This window comes from Erythrolamprus reginae, chromosome 5, assembly GCF_031021105.1.
Source record: "Erythrolamprus reginae isolate rEryReg1 chromosome 5, rEryReg1.hap1, whole genome shotgun sequence".
NCBI lineage: Eukaryota > Metazoa > Chordata > Lepidosauria > Squamata > Dipsadidae > Erythrolamprus > Erythrolamprus reginae.
The window spans coordinates 14,286,109-14,306,389 of NC_091954.1; the positions used below are offsets into that span (position 1 = coordinate 14,286,109).

General features: G+C 44.9%; 1 protein-coding gene across 4 annotated transcripts in view; it reads right to left on the bottom strand.

Moving 5' to 3' along the window:
* The window catches only part of SEC24C (SEC24 homolog C, COPII coat complex component), an 86,884-nt gene that overhangs the window by 34,370 nt on the left and 32,233 nt on the right, over positions 1–20,281 (bottom strand). For 2 of the 4 annotated variants that reach the window (XM_070752080.1, XM_070752078.1), the window contains 6 exons: positions 14,448–14,912; positions 10,962–11,092; positions 9,091–9,159; positions 6,889–7,000; positions 4,397–4,524; positions 2,096–2,234 (listed from right to left, as the gene is read on the bottom strand). In XM_070752080.1, coding sequence (XP_070608181.1) covers positions 2,096–2,234; positions 4,397–4,524; positions 6,889–7,000; positions 9,091–9,159; positions 10,962–11,092; positions 14,448–14,912 — 1,044 coding nt within the window. The remainder of the gene's footprint in view (positions 1–2,095; positions 2,235–4,396; positions 4,525–6,888; positions 7,001–9,090; positions 9,160–10,961; positions 11,093–14,447; positions 14,913–20,281) is intronic. The other 2 variants (XM_070752081.1, XM_070752079.1) reach the window with 1 other exon arrangement.

Here is a 20,281-nt window from a genome sequence, read left to right on the forward strand (position 1 = left end):
GAACATTGCCTGGTAGGCAGATTCCCTCCTCCCATTTTCCTTCCCCAAAACTAACGTGCATCTTATACTCAGAGAAATATGGTAAGTTGACAACAATGTCATTTTACAATGTACTGAGTTCATCTTCTCTCCCTTGAGACTGCCTTAGAATTGAAGGCTTTATAGGAACATCTGCCTTTGCGTTACTTCTGTAGCTGCACCTTCCCAAGCTGTACTTTTTGTGACATCATTCAGGAGAACCTAGAACATTCTTTGAGCTACTTGTTGGTCCTTATACAGATATAACCCACTTATGGATTTTGGATGTTTTATTTTCATAGATAGGGCTATAGATCAAATTTTATATTCCTGAGTGAGTTAACTACCCACATTCTAAGACATGTTAATAGACCCTGCAGCCATTCAACAATCAATAGTAATCTTCCCGTGTCATTAAAATTTAATTTCCAGGTGGTATTACCTTCCAACCAAAAAAAAATGCAAACATATTGCCTTTTATTTTGCATATATTGTTCTTGCATTACAATCTTTGCACAAGTGTTAAGAGAATAGGGGAAAAGCTTAGTGTGATTAGCTATGCTCTACTTTTTATTTTTTTTTTTGAGAGAGAAACCTGGGTATACATTTTTTAAAATAAGATTTTCTGCATATTGTATGTTTCATTTCAATCAAGGCAGCTTCCTTAATAAGCCAATTAATTGTAAGCGACTGCCCAAAATTTAGGAACAAAGGTGATAGACAGTTTTCTCCCTTTAAATAGCCCATTTCCCCAAAAATAGGTCACCCACGAAAGTAAGACATAGGAGAGGTTTCGTAGAATTGCCTAATATAAGGCATCCCCTGAAAGTAAGATGTAGGAGACGTTTCGTTTCGCAGCATTCCCAAACAGAACATATATAATGTATATTTGAAGAAAGTATAATTGTTGTACATGGAAATAATGGTACGGTAGTAGTAAGAAATTCTTGATGGGATCCAGTTTGTCTGGTTATGCTGGTTTGTGATGAGAACTACTGTACAGTATATAATAAATGTTCATTTTTTTTTTGTTCAGCAATAAATGTGAATTCTTAATATAAGGCATCCCCTGAAAGTAAGACATAGGAGACCTTTCGTTTCGCAACATTCCTGAACAGAACATATATAACACTGCTATCCATAAATTGCATCCCCAAACGCTGCATCAATTAGTTTTAAAACACATCCAATATGCGGCTGCGTGTTTGGATGTACAGTGGAACCTCGACATACGAGCAGCTCTACTTACGAGCTACTCGAGATAAGAGCTGGGAGGGGAACGACATTTTTGTTCGCCTCCTGAGCTCACATTCGGGATACGAGCGCCAAGGAGCTGTCTCCTGAAGCCGAACGCTAACTTCCGCGTTCGGCTTCAGGAGACAGCTCCTTGGCGCTCGTATCCCGCGTGTTTTAAAAGGTTGCAGCCGGCCTGGGGGGCTCGGGGGGATGCTGGCAAGCCCCCCAGGCCGGCTGCAACCTTTTAAAACACGCGCGCCGCTTCGCAGCTGTCTCCTGAAGCCGAACGCTAACTTCCGCGTTTGGCTTCAGGAGACAGCTGCGAAGCGGCGCGGGTGTTTTAAAACGTCGCAGCCGGCCTGGGGGGTTCGGGGGCTTCCCCCCGAGCCCCCCAGGCCGGCTGCCACGTTTTAAAACACCCGCGCCGCTTCGCAGCTGTCTCCTGAAGCCAAACGCTAACTTCCGCGTTCGGCGGCAGCGGTTTTTTTTGTTGTTGCACGGATTAATTGACTTTACATTGTTTCCTATGGGAAACAATGTTTCGTCATACGAGCGTTCCGACTTACGAGCCTCCTTCCGGAACCAATTAGTCTCGTAAGTCGGGGTTCTACTGTATTTTTGGTGCAGCAGGATACAGGATACAATTAATTGGGGGGGAAAAATAAGACGTCCCCTGAAAATAAGACGTAGCTCATCTTTGGGAGCAAAAATTAACATAAGACGCTGTCTTATTTTCAGGGAAACAGGGTGTATAATTCTTGGATTTTCCCATGACGACTCCCCGGATGAAATCCCTGCTTGGCAGCCCTCTACAAGGCCTCTTTTAATAGGAAGCTCTTACCCTCAGTAACGCAGCTACAGAAGCAGCACTGGAATCGCCTTCCTCCCTCAATGAACTGCATGAAAGGGCACATGTACGCCTTGCACCTGTTGCACCGAATGGGACCGGATTCTCCATGGTCCACCAAATAAGAAGGCGTCTGGAAAGATAGAAACATAGAAGTCTGACGGCAGAAAAAGACCTCACGGTCCATCTAGTCTGCCCTTATACTATTTCCTGTATTTTATCTTAGGATGGATATATGTTTATCCCAGGCATGTTTAAATTCAGTTACTGTGGATTTATCTGCCACGTCTGCTGGAAGTTTGTTCCAAGCATCTACTACCCTTTCAGTGAAATAATATTTTCTCACGTTGCTTTTGATCTTTCCCCCAACTAACTTCAGATTGTGTCCCCTTGTCCTTGTGTTCACTTTCCTATTAAAAACACTTCCCTCCTGGACCTTATTCAACCCTTTAATATATTTAAATGTTTCGATCATGTCCCCCCTTTCCCTTCTGTCCTCCAGACTATACAGATTGACTATACAGATTTAAAAAAAAACACTGGATATCGGTGCTATTTATGCTTTCCCAATACACGAGGGCATTTTCTGCCTCTTGCTCTAATACTCATATCCAGAGCATGTAATTTCTTCTTTCTGTAGACTGAAACATCGAAGTTAACTCTTCGGATGGAGAAATTAACTGGGTGAACAAAAAAATCAAGGGAGGATTTTTTTTTGCCGGGGGACCATTGTCTTATACAGTGGTACCTCTATCTAAGAACGCCTCTACTTATGAACTTTTCTACATAAGAACCAGGTGTTCAAGATTTTTTTTGCCTCTTCTCAAGAACCATTTTCCACTTACAAACCTGAACCTCTGAAACTGTAACCGGAAAAGGCAGGGAGAAGCCTCCGTGGGGCCTCTCTAGGAATCTCCTGGGAGGAAACAGGGCCGGAAAAGGCAGGGAGAAACCTCTGTGGGGCCTCTCTAGGAATCTCTTGGGAGGAAACAGGGCCGGAAAAGGCAGGGAGAAGCCTCCGTGGGGCCTCTCTAGGAATCTCCTGGGAGGAAACAGGGCCGGAAAAGGCGGGGAGAAGCCTCTGTGGGGCCTCTCTAGGAATCTCCTGGGAGGAAACAGGGCCGGAAAAGGCGGGGAGAAGCCTCCGTGGGGCCTCTCTAGGAATCTCCTGGGAGGAAACAGGGCCGGAAAAGGCAGGGAGAAGCCTCCGTGGGGCCTCTCTAGGAATCTCCTGGGAGGAAACAGGGCCGGAAAGGGTGGGGAGAAGCCTCCGTGGGGCCTCTCTAGGAATCTCTTGGGAGGAAACGGGGCCGGAAAGGGTGGGGAGAAGCCTCCGTGGGGCCTCTCTAGGAATCTCCTGGGAGGAAACAGGGCCGGAAAAGGCAGGGAGAAGCCTCCGTGGGGCCTCTCTAGGAATCTCCTGGGAGGAAACAGGGCCGGAAAAGGCAGGGAGAAGCCTCCGTGGGGCCTCTCTAGGAATCTCCTGGGAGGAAACAGGGCCGGAAAAGGCTGGGAGAAGCCTCCGTGGGGCCTCTCTAGGAATCTCTTGGGAGGAAACGGGGCCGGAAAAGGCTGGGAGAAGCCTCCGTGGGGCCTCTCTAGGAATCTCCTGGGAGGAAACGGGGCCGGAAAAGGCTGGGAGAAGCCTCCGTGGGGCCTCTCTAGGAATCTCTTGGGAGGAAACGGGGCCGGAAAAGGGTGGGAGAAGCCTCCGTGGGGCCTCTCTAGGAATCTCCTGGGAGGAAACGGGGCCGGAAAGGGTGGGGAGAAGCCTCCGTGGGGCCTCTCTAGGAATCTCCTGGGAGGAAACAGGGCCGGAAAAGGCAGGGAGAAGCCTCCGTGGGGCCTCTCTAGGAATCTCCTGGGAGGAAACAGGGCCGGAAAAGGCAGGGAGAAGCCTCCGTGGGGCCTCTCTAGGAATCTCCTGGGAGGAAACAGGGCCGGAAAGGGTGGGGAGAAGCCTCCGTGGGGCCTCTCTAGGAATCTCTTGGGAGGAAACGGGGCCGGAAAGGGTGGGGAGAAGCCTCCGTGGGGCCTCTCTAGGAATCTCCTGGGAGGAAACAGGGCCGGAAAAGGCTGGGAGAAGTCTCCGTGGGGCCTCTCTAGGAATCTCTTGGGAGGAAACAGGGCCTCCGCCCTCCCTGTGGTTTCTCACACGCATTATTTGCTTTTACATTGATTTCTATTGCTTCTTCTTACAAAGTTTTCAACTTAAGAACGAATTAGGTTTGTAAGTAGAGATACCACTGTAATAATGTTTCTGTTTTATCTGATGATTCAGGCTATCAATCTTACCTCTTCTGGGGGAAGCACAGCCAACGGTTTTATGACTGCAGCAAGAGGAACTTGAGATTGTTTAGCCATATCGGAAGTGCAGGGAATATTATAAGACGTACACCTTATGTAGCGGGGGCTTGCATTACCTTTAAAAGAAGAAATCAACCTTTACCTATATGTTCTCCAGCAGATTTATTATACACACACACACTCAATTCCACTGCCGTGCTATTTTTGAAGTGGAACTTACAAAACATTATACCAAACAATTATAAAAAGCAACGAAGCAATATAAATAGCACAAGCATGATCTCCGTCAAGTGAAAGTAGGATCTTGCAACATTATCCTGGGATAGGCCCTATTTGGATCGGGAGTCACTGCTCACAGTCACTCATGCCCTCATCACCTCGAGGCTCGACTACTGCAACGCTCTCTATATGGGGCTACCTTTGAAAAGTGTTTGGAAACTTCAGATTGTGCAGAATGCAGCTGCGAGAGCAATCATGGGCTTTCCCAAAAATGCCCATGTCACACCAACACTCTGCAGTCTGCATTCGTTGCCGATCAGTTTCCGGTCACAATTCAAAGTGTTGGTTATGACCTATAAAGCCCTTCATGGCACCGGGCCAGGTTATCTCTGGGACCGCCTTCTGCCTCACGAATCCCAGCAACCAATTAGGTCCCACAGAGTGGGCCTTCTCCGGGTCCCGTCAACTAAACAATGTCGTTTGGCGGGATCCAGGGGAACAGCCTTCTCTGTGGCGGCCCCGGCCCTCTGGAACCAACTCCCCCCAGAGATTAGAATAGCCCCCACCCTTCTTGCCTTTCGTAAGCTTCTTAAAACCCACCTCTGTCGTCAGGCATGGGGGAACTGAGATATTCTTTCCCCCTAGGCTTCTACAATTTATGTATGGTATGTTTGTATGTATGATTGCTTTTAAAATAAGGGTTTTTAGCTGTTTTAGTATTGGATTGTCGCATGTTGTTTTTACCGCTGTTGTTAGCCGCCCCGAGTCTACGGAGAGGGGCGGCATACAAATCCAATAAATAAATAAATAAATAAATAAATAAAATAAAATAAATTTGCCTCCATTTGGGAAACCTAACAGTTGAGAACTAAATGGAAATGTATTGCTTAGTAATACAGACTTAGTTTGCTATTTATTGCTTTCCTCCTGGACATTTTATTTACTTCCCAATCCAGCCTGCAGACCAGATATGCCACGGTTATCACTCATGCAAATAGACTTACAGCCATGACCGTTAACCAACCAATAATAAATTAATTAATGAGGCCCTGAATCCATTTCTAGCCCTAGACCTGGGTACAAAGACAACTTTTAGAACTTTGTGGAAGGCCAAAAGGATTAGATCCATTATAATCTCCATGGGGAGAATATTCCAGTAGGTAGGGCACAGAAGGTTCATCTTTCTACAGCACAGAAAGCTTTCTGAATGCTCTTCAAGGGCAGCCCCATTACAGTAATCAAAGCAGGCAAGGGCAAGGATGACAGTAAGCAGGGCCTCCTGGTCCAGGGCTTATGGTATCAATGTTTTAATAAGTCCACAAAAGCATAATGCCATAGAGGTCAAAATTTGGACTGCCTGTCTACTTATCTGACTTGTAGCCCACTTTCTCTCAGAAGCTCAAAGTAGTGATTTTTTTAAATTGTACAATTATTCTAAAATTAAATTTTATTTTAAATTAAAAAGCTCCCAAGAGAAGGTGAGCTACAAATCAGGTAAGTAAACAGGCAGTCCAAATGTTGACATTACAAAGTAGTTTTCAGGAATATGAGTATCTATTTGTGCATTGGTATGTAGAGGTATGAATATACATGCTTCTATACACATCCATCCATCCATCCATCCATCCATCCATCCATCCATCCATCCATCCATCCATCCATCCATCCTCTATTTATTTATCTTCTTAGACTCAAGGTGGCTTACAACATGTTAGCAATAACACTTTTGAACAGAGCCAACATATTGCCCCCACAATCCGGGTCCTCATTTTACCCATCTCGGAAGGATGGAAGGCTGAGTCAACCTTGAGCCGGTGATGAGATTTGAACTGCTGACCTGCAGATCTACAGTCAGCTTCAGTGGCCTGCAGTACAGCACTCTACCTGCTGCGCCACCCCGGCTCTTATCTCTTCTTGCATAACAGAACTCATAGCATTCAAACCTTGAATAGGGCTGACTTAGCCCTTAGTGTTTTAATGCTTATCATTAATTCAAGGAGGTCAAGATCTCACCTCTGTATTCTTTTGTAGCTATGTATGTTATTCTATGTAACAATATTCAGAAATTTAGTGCGAAAATATAGCATGGCAAACCTTGTGGCTGAAGAGCACATAGGAATGCATAATGAAATTCTGCACAGAAAAACTGCAGTTATTCACTATATAACACAACTACCTTAATAAGTGTTTATGCTGAACACTTGCAAATTTCTTTTTTGATGGTGCGCTAGTTATCCTTGCCTTTGTGAATACTATTTTACCTTGATCTTTCGCCAAGAAATTTGTAGTGACTAGAGGTGGGACTTGCCCACGTACTCCTGTGATGAACGGCTCTGACCCACGGTTATTTCTGTCATCTTCAATAACCTGAATCTAAAATGGGAAGCAACAAGTTAGGTTTTAAGCAAAGGTTGTGATAATATAACTTACTGCATTTTTAATCCCAAAAGCAAAATATCCAGTTTACAATGCTACTCGTTTTGCTAAGATTTGAAATCCACAGTCCAAAATAAGTGGTGAAGCTAATAAATTATATACTTTGCAATGTCCACTTCAATATGTGTTCTCTATAAAGTTGATAGTCACTTTTTTCTTTTTCAACTGGACAGTCGAGTTATAGCTGAGAATTAAATGCTGGACTATTAGCAATAGCATTTTTATTTATCAAGGTATTTTCTTTGTCCCTTTCACTCCCTCTCTGTATTTAAATAAACTCAAGAAGTTTCAAGTTTGATGATAACCAACACAAAAGTATTATGTAAAAGAAATGTGGGGGGAAAAATCAACTCTCATTGAGATAAGCTAGGCTACCCTAAACCTGATTGCAAGAAGTGACCTAGAAACTAAGATAACCATCTAGAGATGTCAAATTTGATTTTATTGAGGGCCACGTCAGGTTGTGTTTGACCTTGGAGGGCCTGGGTAGGCATGGCCAGCTTGACATCACTTGTGTCGGGGGCGCCTGTGGTGACCCGAACAGTCTACCAGTGAAAAAGGGCTCCCATTTTTGGCTGCGATGGCCTCCTGCAATTCTTTGCCAGCCAAAATGGAACTTGGGAGGGCTGCACACAGCCCTCTGAGCTCTGTTTTCACTGGCAGAGGATCGTAGGAGACTGTCCCAGCTGAAATTAGAGCAGCTGAAATGCAGAGGCACCACAGGCCAATCCTTTGCTCTTTCCAGGGTGGTCCTGAGGGCCGGATCTAAGCCTGTGCGGGCTGGATCTGGCCCCCCAGGCCTTGGGTTTGATACATCTGCCTTAGAAACATAGAAACATAGAAGTCTGACGGCAGAAAAAGACCTCATGGTCCATCTAGTCTGCCCTTATACTATTTTCTGTATTTTATCTTAGGATGGATATATGTTTATCCCAGGCATGTTTAAATTCAGTTACTGTGGATTTATCAACCACGTCTGCTGGAAGTTTGTTCCAAGGATCTACTACTCTTTAAGTAAAATAATATTTTCTCACGTTGCTTTTGATCTTTCCCCCAACTAACTTCAGATTGTGTCCCCTTGTTCTTGTGTTCACTTTCCTATTAAAAACACTTCCCTCTTGGACCTTATTTAACCGTTTAATATATTTAAATGTTTCGATCATGTCCCCCCTTTTCCTTCTGTCCTCCAGACTATACAAATTGAGTTCATTAAGTCTTTCCTGATACGTTTTATGCTTAAGACCTTCCACTTATATTATCCAAAATAATTTAAATGTAACCTTTTATCATCCAATTCACCTTTTCTAACTAGAATGCTTCAACTTCCTTTCCCTATAGAATAAGATTATTTTAAACAATATCTTTTAAGATGAAAATGACGATAGGTTTCTCTTAATCTGAAACACATTTATAAAGAGATTGCACAGAAAATTGAAGTAACCATACTGAGACTTTTTTTGTTGTCCCAGCTATAAAAAACGAAGCGAAGTTGGTAACATCACCAATCTCTTTTATGTGTTGTGACCAAATTCAGCCCATTCCCAAGACAAAACAATGTAGGAGCAATAGGCAAGTGACATTGTCTTCATGAAAACAATAATATGAATTGACCTGCTGCTTAATTAAAACGAATGAATTGAAAAATAGCTGTTAAATTCATGTTTCAGCAGGTATTCAATACATTACATGTCCAATTTATTCTTAAATATTTGTCCTAAGTATGTAATGATTTCTCCAGGGGTTATTTGCTTTCACAATGCTAGAGTTGGGAGGAAAATATAGATTGCCTCCTTAGCTTTTGTGGTTTCAAATGCCAAGCTTCTATTGCCCCTTGATTTTTTGATGTACAGATGATTTCAACACTTGTGGTGTTTTATTCTGTTTATCGAAATGTGAGCAGAAAGACAGGAAGAGGAAAGGCGACGGACTAACACCAGGGGGTGGTTAATAAAAGGAATAGTTTTGCAGATGTACACAGGCAGCCACCGACATGCAGACAAGAGCAGAGAGAGAGATAACGCACTTACTGGGCTAGGAATTGCATCAGGATCTATTCTGTGCCTGGGTTTCTGCTGAGGTGGCAGCTCATTGAGTTGCTTTTTGGTTTGTTTAAAAGAAAAAAAAAGAAGTAAAATTGCCACAAAAAAAGGGGGAAAAGAAAGAGAGAGTAGTAAAATAAAAAGTACCAAGCAGTGTTACTCCTGCCTATCCTTATTTCTATCACTGTTAAATATATTCATCAGGACAGTCTCCATGCAAAGGCGAGGAATAATACTTGGTTAGGTTTTCACATTAGAAGGAATCCTCTCTTGATAGAGTTGGCAGTTTTCATGCTTACTTAGTGTTTTCAGGAGAAATACAGATTGAGGTATGCTCACATTCTCTGAAAAATGCCTTTAAAAGCAAAAAGCAAAAAAGAAAGCAGAACTACTAACCACTTTCTTTGTTTGGTAAACCTCAGTTTTAAAATATAAAAGGCTGTATTTCTTCTCACCAGCTAAATTGGCATTGCAACAGAAAAAAGCATTTTCAGGGACTCTGGGGAGAGCCATTGCAACTTCTACCGGATATTAACAAAACCCAGAATACCATCATAACATTCATTGCACTAGAGAGGATAGGTTCATAGTAATTTGAGAGATTTGTGAACTTTGAAACTGGTCTGTTGTGGTTAGCTCTGGCCCAGCTCCTGCCCCAAGGACTGTGGATGTGGGGGAGACATCCACATGCTGCAGGCCTGTTTTGCCCCCGGTGGAATCTGATGATGAAGGCTCCTCTGACCAAGAAGACATGAGTGACAGGGGGGGAGGAGAGTGGGGCAGACAGCTCAGAAGGAGATCAATTATCTAGCTCCTCCTTGGATTCGGAACAAGAGTTAATGATACAGCCACGCATGCGGAGAGCGATGCATAGGCAGCAACAACTGAGAGATTATTATCAAAGAAAATGAGGCCACCTGTGGTTGGGTGGGGCTGTGGTCATTAGTGAGGCTGCTGTAAAGAGCAGCCTGTGGGTTTGGCCATTGTGGAGGATTATCTGATCCTTGTGTTTCGTGACTGCTTTACTGACTTGGACCTTTTGTGTGCTGATTTCCCCCCGCTTTGAAACTAAACCAGGGCAAAGTGCGTTTCACTTTGTGAAAGAAGAAGGACTGTGAATTGCCTCACAGCTGCAAGCTAAGTATCACAGAACTGATAAGGGACTTGTACAAATTACCAGTTTGTTTGGAGACGAGTGCCCAAAAGAGGGCTTGGTTTAAGTGAATTTTCATTATAAAGAACATTGTTTTGAATTTTCAAACGTGTGTGTGTCTGAAATTGTATTTGTGCATTTGTGGGAGGATTCTACCAGAGAGCTCGACAGAACATGGTCACAGATTGAATCTTTGAATTTGATCACAGATTCTTAGAATCCAGTCAGCAGCACTGGAGGGTTTACAAAATGTTGTTATGCTAGCCAGGATCCCCTTAAAAAAGCAGGTGAATGTCAGTATGCCTCATTTTAGTAACTGTCAAACAGCCAATCACATGCCTAGTATGATTACTGGACCCTATTTCAAAGATGCTTTCCATATATTCAAAGAATCAGACTAAGCTATCGAGATTATTCACGTGGACAAACATGGACTAAACATGATACTGTTCCTACTACTTCCTGTAATCCTTTTTCAGCTCACAGGAAACTGCAGTGGGCAAATTTGTGATAATCTAATCAATATGCTATTTCCTTAGAAGCACAACTCTGGAAGCGGTTAGAAGAAGGATAGAAAAAGCAATGCCCTTTGGCTGTAGGGAATGACTGAATTAAGCAAACGCAGAGGCACCAAAAGTCATTTTTTCCTTCCGTATCACTTTCTAGAATAAAATATTAAGTTCTAGAAGTGATCTGGCTCACTTACCGGGCTAGGAATGGAGTCTGGGTCAAGTCGTTTGGGTGGAGGCGGCGCTGCAGGCTGACTTCCATAATTTGCTGGTCCAGGGAAAGATGGACCATACGCTGGTTGAGTTCCTCTATTTTGCCCAAAAGAACCTGAAAGAAATGATACAGGTATACCTTTATTTGAATGCATGACAGAATTGAAAGAGTCCAGAATGTTAATTGCCTTTACCAAACTCAGATTCTGATTATACCACTCAAAACTTCAATTTGAACAATTTTACTTAGAATTCTAAATTAAACTGTGTTCCGTTCTGGAGATTTCACCTACAAAAAGATACAGTAGTACCTCTAGATACGAGTTTAATTCGTTCCAGAAGGGAGCTTGTATGTCGAACAACTCGTATCTGGAACAAATGGCTTTAGACTTTGTTTTTCCCCTCCGAGATAACCAAAAGCAAGGATTCTTGCGCCACCTAGTGGACGCTCGGCTCGTATCCCGAATTTGAGCTCGGGTCTGGAACAGAAATTTCTCTCCCCTCGTGGCTCGTATCTTGGAATACTTGCATGTGGAGCAGCTCGTATCTAGAGGTACTACTGTATTGATAAAATTAAACGGGTCCAAAGACGGGCTACAAAAATGGTGGAAGGTCTTAAGCATAAAACCTATCAGGAAAGACTTCATGAACTCAATCTGTATAGTCTGGAGGACAGAAGGGAAAGGGGGGACGTGATCGAAACATTTAAATATGTTTATGGGTTAAAAAAGGTTCAGGAGGGAAGTGTTTTTAATAGCAAAGTGAGCACAAGAACAAGGGGGCACAATCTGAGGTTAGTTTGGGGAAAGATCAGAAGTAACGTGAGAAAATATTATTTCACTAAAAGAGTAGTAGATGCTTGGAACAAACTTCCAGCAGACGTGGCTGGTAAATCCACAGGAACTGAATTTAAACATGCCTGGGATAAAAGTTCTGTATATCCATCCTAAGATAAAATACAGGGAATAGCATAAGGGCAGCCTAGATGGACCATGAGGTCTTTTTCGGCCGTCAATTTTCTATGTTTCTAAACCTTAGTTGAATAATGATTTTTCAGGATCACCTCTGAAATTTAAGGTGTATTAATTACTTCAGTACAACTTGACAATATATCTAATTTGTAAAATTGGAATTTCAAACTCGTTCAGAAAAGTAGCATACAGAATGTCCCATATATTATAAATAATAAAGCAGCAAAAATACAGAAAAAGTTGTGTTAGAATATTTGTTTCCATGTGGATTTCCTGAACTTTTCCATATTTATCACTACCATACATATTATCAGAGCTTCACAGATTTCAGCAAGCAAATAACAGCACTAGGTTTAATCTGTTAATTTTAACGAGAAAACAAATAAGATCTCTTTCTTTGGATTTATCCCACTGTACCTTTTATTGAAATATATCACGTTCCTGTTTTAGAAGTTTCCCATCTGGATTAATTATTTTTAGCATCCATAAGATTTGAACATTTTTTTAAAAAAGTACAGTTCTCAATTGTTAAAAAAAATATTGCAAAAATAGCAATTGAAGATGACCACTAATTCACTGTTCATTATTCTTGGAAGCAAATTAATTTATATATGGAAACATATCTTAATGTAGAAAAATATTAAGTGACAAAAATGCCAGGTTTTTGGGGGGGGTGTTTAGTTTTCAAAATCCACAGGGGAAAAAAGTTATATGAAAAATGCTACTGAAAAGTCTTGAGAAAAAGTCTACATGGTCCACAGTATAAATATTACACTAGGAATTGCTTTTCTTAGATTTAGATAATGAAGAAATGGATGTATTATGAAGTGAAATTATTATTCAGCAGCTTAGAGGAAAAAAGAGCTACCCTGTTTCCCCGAAAATAAGACGTATCCCGAAAGTAAGGCATGACAGAGGTTTTGCAGAATTTGCTAATATAAGGCAGCCCCCAAAAATAAGGCATAGTCAAGTTTACATACGGTACGGTGGAAAAACATACACTACCATTCAAAGCTGTTCATAGCGGTACCGTAATAATTTGGCGCCCCCTGCTGGCCCCTTCCATCGCTTTGTACGGTCCAGTACAGCAGACACAGTCTGCTGCTGTCTCACCGCCATTACAGTCTCCACTACAGTGCGTAGACTGTAGCTCCTCTGGTGGCCGGAAGCTGCAATAGCGGGAGTATACTGTTGTACCATATAAGTGCCGTCGTTTGTGTGTGTGGGTGCCATACTGACAGGTACCGTACCGTAATCAGTGTACCGTACGGTACATTTTCTTTGGGGGTGTCAGCCTGCGAATTTGTCTTATTTGAGAAATATAAGCCCCCCCCCCCCCCGAAAATAAGACGTAGCACAACGTTTGGAGCAAAAATTAATATAAGACAGTGTCTTATTTTCGGGGAAACACGGTACTAATATAGTAGTGAAATAGAAACATAGAAACATAGAAGTCTGACGGCAGAAAAAGACCTCATGGTCCATCTAGTCTGCCCTTATACTATTTTCTGTATTTTATCTTAGGATGGATATATGTTTATCCCAGGCATGTTTAAATTCAGTTACTGTGGATTTACCTACCACGTCTGCTGGAAGTTTGTTCCAAGGATCTACTACTCTTTCAGTAAAATACTATTTTCTCACGTTGCTTTTGATCTTTCCCCCAACTAACTTCAGATTGTGTCCCCTTGCTCTTGTGTTCACTTTCCTATTAAAAACACTTCCCTCCTGGACCTTATTTAACCCTTTAACATATTTAAATGTTTCGATCATGTCCCCCCTTTTCCTTCTGTCCTCCAGACTATACAGATTGAGTTCATGAAGTCTTTCCTGATACGTTTTATGCTTAAGACCTTACACCATTCTTGTAGCCCATCTTTGGACCCGTTCAATTTTGTCAATATCTTTTTGTAGGTGAGATCTCCAGAACTGAACACAGTATTCCAAATGTGGTCTCACCAGCGCTCTATATAAGGGGATCACAATCTCCCTCTTCCTGCTTGTTATACCTCTAGCTATGCAGCCAAGCATCCTACTTGCTTTCCCTACCGCCTGACTGCACTGTTCACCCATTTTGAGACTGTCAGAAATCACTACCCCTAAATCCTTTTCTTCTGAAGTATTTGCTAACACAGAATTGCCAATACAATACTCAGATTGAGGATTCCTTTTCCCCAAGTGCATTATTTTACATTTGGATACTAAGATTCTACCAAACACCTCCCATTCCTCAGTCCAAATCTAATTCAAAGGGTCAAGAGTAGCCTCTGAATCAAATAGGGAAAAGCTCACCCACATGAACAGAAGTCTCTGTTGTTTGGATTTAGCCCAATGATCTTTACTTAGAGCAGAGGTCTTCAAACTTAGCAACTTTAAGACTTGTGGACCATCTGCCAAAATACTGGGAGTTGAAGCCCACAAGTCTTAAAGTTGCCAAGTTTGGGGGGGCCTGACTTAAGAGTAAGCTAGGGACCAATGAACGGATCCTTTTTTACATACCATTCTGCTGCAGTGTATATGCTGGCTGTGAAGGATGGAGAGGAGGTGGTCCCTGCAGTCCTGTTACTGGTGGCCCAGGAAGTGGTCCGGTCATAAGTGGCTGAGTTGGTGATGAGGTCACATGATTTGGCTGGGAAGTGAGCAGTCCAGGAACTGGTTGTCCAGGCAACAATGCACCCTGCATTGTGGGAGGCCGTGACATCCCCGTAGCCGCAGGATAACCGGATACTCCAACCCCAGCAGTTGAAGGCGGGGGAGGAAACAGTGGAGGTTGAGCAGAAGTATGCAGGGCGGATGGACCTGATATAGGTGGCTGAGCTATGGGAAGACCCTGAGACAAGGTGGTAGGAGGCAATCCATGGGATATGTTGGGAGGGGGTGGTCCTTGGCCTGGATATGACTTATATTGCCCAGATCCAGGTGCAGTAAAACTTCCTGAGGCTGATGTAATCGATGTTGTAGGACCTGAGGGAATGCATCAAACAAAATTCAATAACTCTTTCCACTTTTTGGTAGTCTTGATTAACATACTGTACATTGATGGTTGAATTTTGTAATATTCTTTCACAAATAACTTGTCTGATTTCAAGTTACTTTCATTACACACATAAATGTATTTGCATGTGATAACAAAGAAAAAACAGTATACAGTGGTCCCTCGATTTTCGTGGGTTCGAACTTCGCAAAACGGCTATACAGTGATCCCCCGCTCGTTGTGAGGGTTCCGTTCCAGGACCCCCCGCAACGAGCGGGTTTTCGCGAAGTAGCGCTGCGGAAGTAAAAACACCATCTGCACATGTGCAGATGGTGTTTTTACTCCCGCAGCGCTAGCGAGGAGCCGAAGATTGGTGGCGGCGCGGCTGTTTTAAAACGTCGCCGCCGGCATGGGGGGCTTCCTAGCAGCCCCCCAAACCCGGGTTGGGGGTCCGGGGGGTGCTGGCAAGCCCCCCATGCCGGCGGCGACATTTTAAAACAGCCGCGCCGCCCCCAATCTTCGGCTCCTCGCTAGCGGGCAGGCAGGCGGCGGACAAGCCTTTCGCTGGCGCTGGCTCTCGCCGCTTTCGAGCTGAGTCCTGGAGCGAATTCGCTTCAGGACTCAGCTCAAAGGCGCCGAGAACCAGCGCCAGCGAAAGGCTTGTCCGCGCTGGCTCTCGCCGCTTTCGAGCTGAGTCCTGGAGCGAATTCGCTTCAGGACTCAGCTCAAAGGCGCCGAGAACCAGCGCCAGCGAAAGGCTTGTCCGCGCTGGCTCTCGCCGCTTTCGAGCTGAGTCCTGGAGCCAATTCGCTTCAGGACTCAGCTCAAAAGCGCCGAGAGCCAGCGCCAGCGAAAGGCTTGTCCGCGCTGGCTCTCGCCGCTTTCGAGCTGAGTCCTGGAGCGAATTCGCTTCAGGACTCAGCTCAAAAGCGCCGAGAGCCAGCGCCAGCGAACGGCTTGTCCGCGCTGGCTCTCGCCGCTTTCGAGCTGAGTCCTGGAGCGAATTCGCTTCAGGACTCAGCTCAAAAGCGCCGAGAGCCAGCGCCAGTGAAAGGCTTGTCCGCGCTGGCTCTCGCCGCTTTCGAGCTGAGTCCTGGAGCGAATTCGCTTCAGGACTCAGCTCAAAAGCGGCGAGAATGAACGGCGTGGGCAGGCGAAGGGCGGGCGGCAGCGAGGAGTTTGCGTGGGCGGTGGGGAAACTCCTTGCTGATGCCCGCTGCTCGCCCTCCCGCCAGCAAGATGGGGAAGACCCAGGGAAGCCGCCCAACAGCTGATCTGCCGGGTGCCATCTACGCATGCCTGCCCATAGAAAAAAAGGGCACACATGCGCAGATGGTGTTTTGACTTCTGGGTTGAAAAATCGCAAATTACCCTGTTCGCAATGGTCGGGGACGCAATAACCGGGGTATTACTGTACTGTGCTAGACTTTGGCACCAGGATTTGAATAAAGGCATGTTAATTCCAGGTTCTACAATAATTTCTGAACTAGCAATTTCTTTGGACATACAGTGGTCCCCCGATCATTGCGAGGATTCCGTTCCAGGACCCCTCGCAATGATCGGTTTTTCGCGAAGTAGCGCTGCGGAAGTAAAAACACCATCTGTGCATGCGCAGATGGTGTTTTTACTTCCGCCGCAGCAGCGAGGAGCCGAAGATTGGGGTTTCCCCACCGCCCATGCAAACTCCTCGCTGCTGCTCGCCCGCCCTTCGCCCGCCCACGCCGTTCGCTCGCGCCGCTTCCCAGCTGAGTCCTGAAGCCAATTCGCTTCAAGACTCAGCTGGGAAGCGGTGCGAGCGAACGGCATGGGCGGGCGAGCGGCGGGCAGGCAGGCGGCGGACAAGCCGTTCGCTCGCGCCGCTCGCTCGTGCCGCTTCCCAGCTGAGTCCTGAAGCCAATTCGCTTCAGGACTCAGCTGGGAAGCAGTGCGAGCGAACGGCATGGGCGGGCGAAGGGCGGGCGAGCGGCAGCGAGGAGTTTGCATGGGCGGTGGGGAAACTCCTCGCTGATGCCCGCCGCTCACCCTCCCGCCAGCAAGAGGGGGAAGACCCAGGGAAGCCGCCCAGCAGCTGATCTGCCCGGCGCCATCTACGCATGCGTGCTCATAGAAAAAATGGCGCGCATGCGCAGATGGTGTTTTTACTTCCGGGTTGAAAAATCGCCATATAGCCGTTTCGCAATGATCAGGATCGCAATACCCGGGGGAATCACTGTACCACAGTTTTTCAAAAATATTAATTAAAAAATACTTTGCTGTTTTTCCCCCTATACCATGGTTTTTCCCACCCGATGATGTCATACATCATCGCCAAACTTTCGTCCGCCTTTAATAAAGGTTTTTTTTAAAATAAACTTTAATAAATAAACATGGTGAGTAATCATCTAAATGGTTGCTAAGGGAATGGGAAATTGCAGTTTAGGGGTTTAAAGTGTTACGGGAAGGCTTGTGATACTGTTCATAGCCAAAAATAGTGTACAGTGATCCCTCGAGTTTCGCGATCTCGATCTTCGCGAAACGCTATATCGCGATTTTAAAAAAAAATTAATTAAAAAAAAAAAACACTTCCGCGTTTGGCTTCGGGAGTCAGCTGGGAAGCGGCGCGGCTGTTTTAAAAGGTCGCCGCCAGCCTGAGGGGCTTCCCAGCACCCCCCCGAACCCCCAACCCGGGTTTGGGGGGGGGTGCTGGGAAGCCCCCCATGCCGGCGGCGACCTTTTAAAACAGCCGCTCGCCTTCCCAACTGAGTCCTAAAGCCAAACGCCAAAGGCGAACTTCCGCGTTTGGCTTCAGGACTCAGTTGGGAAGACGCGCGGCTGTTTTAAAAGGTCGCCGCCGGCATGGGGGGCTTCCCAGCACCCCCCCAAACCCGGGTTGGGGGTTCGGGGGGGTGCTGGGAAGCCCCCCATGCCGGCGGCGACCTTTTAAAACAGCCGCGCGGCTTCCCAGCTGAGTCCTGAAGCCAAACGCGGAAGTTCGCCTTTGGCGTTTGGCTTTAGGACTCAGTTGGGAAGCCGCACGGCTGTTTTAAAAGGTCGCCGCCGGCATGGGGGGCTTCCCAGCACCCCCCCAAACCCCCAACCTGGGTCTTCCCGGCCGCCCACGCAAAGGGGAAACCCCGGCTCCTCGCTGATGCCCGCCGCTCGCCCGCCCGCCAGCAAGAGGGGAAGACCCAGGGAAAGTTCCTTCGGCCGCCCAACAGCTGATCTGCTTGGTAGCGCAGCAGCAGCGAGGAGCCGAATCGGGGTTTCCCCTTTGCGTGGGTGGCGGGGAACGCAAACTCCACCATCTGCGCATGCGCGGCCATGGGAAAAAGGGCGCGCATGCGCAGATGGTGTTTTTACTTCCGCAACCCTACATTGAGAAAAATCGATTATCGCGAGGGGTCTGGGAACGGAACCCTCGCGATAATAGAGGGATCACTGTATTTACTTCCGCATCTCTACTTCGCGGAAATTCGACTTTCAGGGGCGGTCTTGGAACGCATCCCCTGCGAAAATCGAGGGAACACTGTATATGAAATCATACTGATTATCTCAATTACCCAAGCTTTAATAAAAAAAGAAGTGTTTGAACTAGGGAACAGCTCTCAAACTTGAATTGGACTGAAAATAAAGACTGGCAATAATGCCAGTCCATTAAAGTCCAGATCAATTCAAATAAGCAATAACGGATATCGAGTTCAAGTTTTCCAGGAAGTAAAATGTCTCAGGAATTTTTGCCAATGCCAAGAAAGTATGACACAAAATCCATTAAGAATTCAATTCAGTTGTATGTAATAAAGGGGGGAGGCTTTCTATAATGGATGTAAGAAAATTATTTGCCCCTAGTTTCATTATTTTGTATTCCTTAAATAACTCCAAACTTTAAGTGACTTCTGTGAAATAATATAAAGCAATAACAAAGTCTTGACACTATAATTTATTTCCACGGATTAATGCACCAGTTTAAAGTACAATATATACTGCTCAAAAAAATAAAGAGGACACTCAAATAACACATCCTAGATCTGAATGAATGAAATATTCTCATTGAATATTTCATTTCCACAACTATTCTATTTGCCCAACAGCATATGAAATTGACTTGTCAATCAGTGTTGCTTCCTAAGTGGACAGTTTGATTTCACAGAAGTTTGATTTACTTGAAGTTATATTCTGTTTTGTTAAGTGTTCCCTTTATTTTTTTGAGCAGTGTATTTATTTAGTCTGGATTCAACATCTATTCTACACACACACACACACACACAGCTCTTTCAAATTCAAGTAATACATAAAGAAATGGATGATCTACACTGTACTATTTTAAATCTGGAGCAGGCAAGCCACAGACCACATATGGTTAAGACCACAAGTAAAGTCACAAATATTAGTACAGTAGTACCTCTAGATACGAGTTTAATTCGTTCCAGAAGGGAGCTTGTATGTCGAACAACTCGTATCTGGAACAAATGGCTTTAGACTTTGTTTTTCCCCTCCGAGATAACCAGAAGCAAGGATTCTTGCGCCACCTAGTGGACGCTCGGCTCGTATCCCGAATTTGAGCTCGGGTCTGGAACAGAAATTTCTCTCCCCTCGTGGCTCGTAACTTGGAATACTCGCATGTGGAGCAGCTCGTATCTAGAGGTACTACTGTACTATGATTTAAATCAGGGATCCCCAAATTTGGCAACTTTAAGACTTGTGGACTTCAACTCCCAGAATTCTCCAGCCAGCTGGCTGGAGAATTCTGGGAGTTGAAGTCCACAAGTCTTAAAGTTGCCAAGTTTGGGGACCACTGATTTAAATCCATCATTTTAGGCTTCTTTCAGCACTGCTGTTAAACCTATCCCCTGTATTTTTTAATTAGGTGGTAACTGTGCATGTTGTCCTGCACTGTACTGATACACATTGCACAAGCTTTCATTCCACAAGTACAAAACTGATGAGTTTCAAACAAAACCAGTGGATGTGCTTTTAAATGCTGTAGCAGTGGCAGGCAATTGATTTTCACAGGAGGCCACATGAGAAACTGAGACTGTTGCGGAGGTTACCGCTGCTCCCCCGGGCCAGACAGGGATAGTCAAAAGACCAAATTTGGGCCTTTGATTATGCGGCCATAAAATGCTCAGTTTGCTCTACAGATACATCGTAGTACATTAGCAGAAATGTGCCTTGAATTGTTTTAAAAACCAGCCAACGAAACAAGCCCTGCCCATATCATTTTCTTGGCACCCAAAGGCTGGCGATAGTCTTTTGGGATTTTAATAACCCCATCTATAATTTTGGCATTTCTTGGTGGACACATCTTCAATGCCAATCACGCCTAAGCTGGTCAGTGGTTTGCAACATTTACTTAGCTGCAGGATACTTTTCTCTTAATACT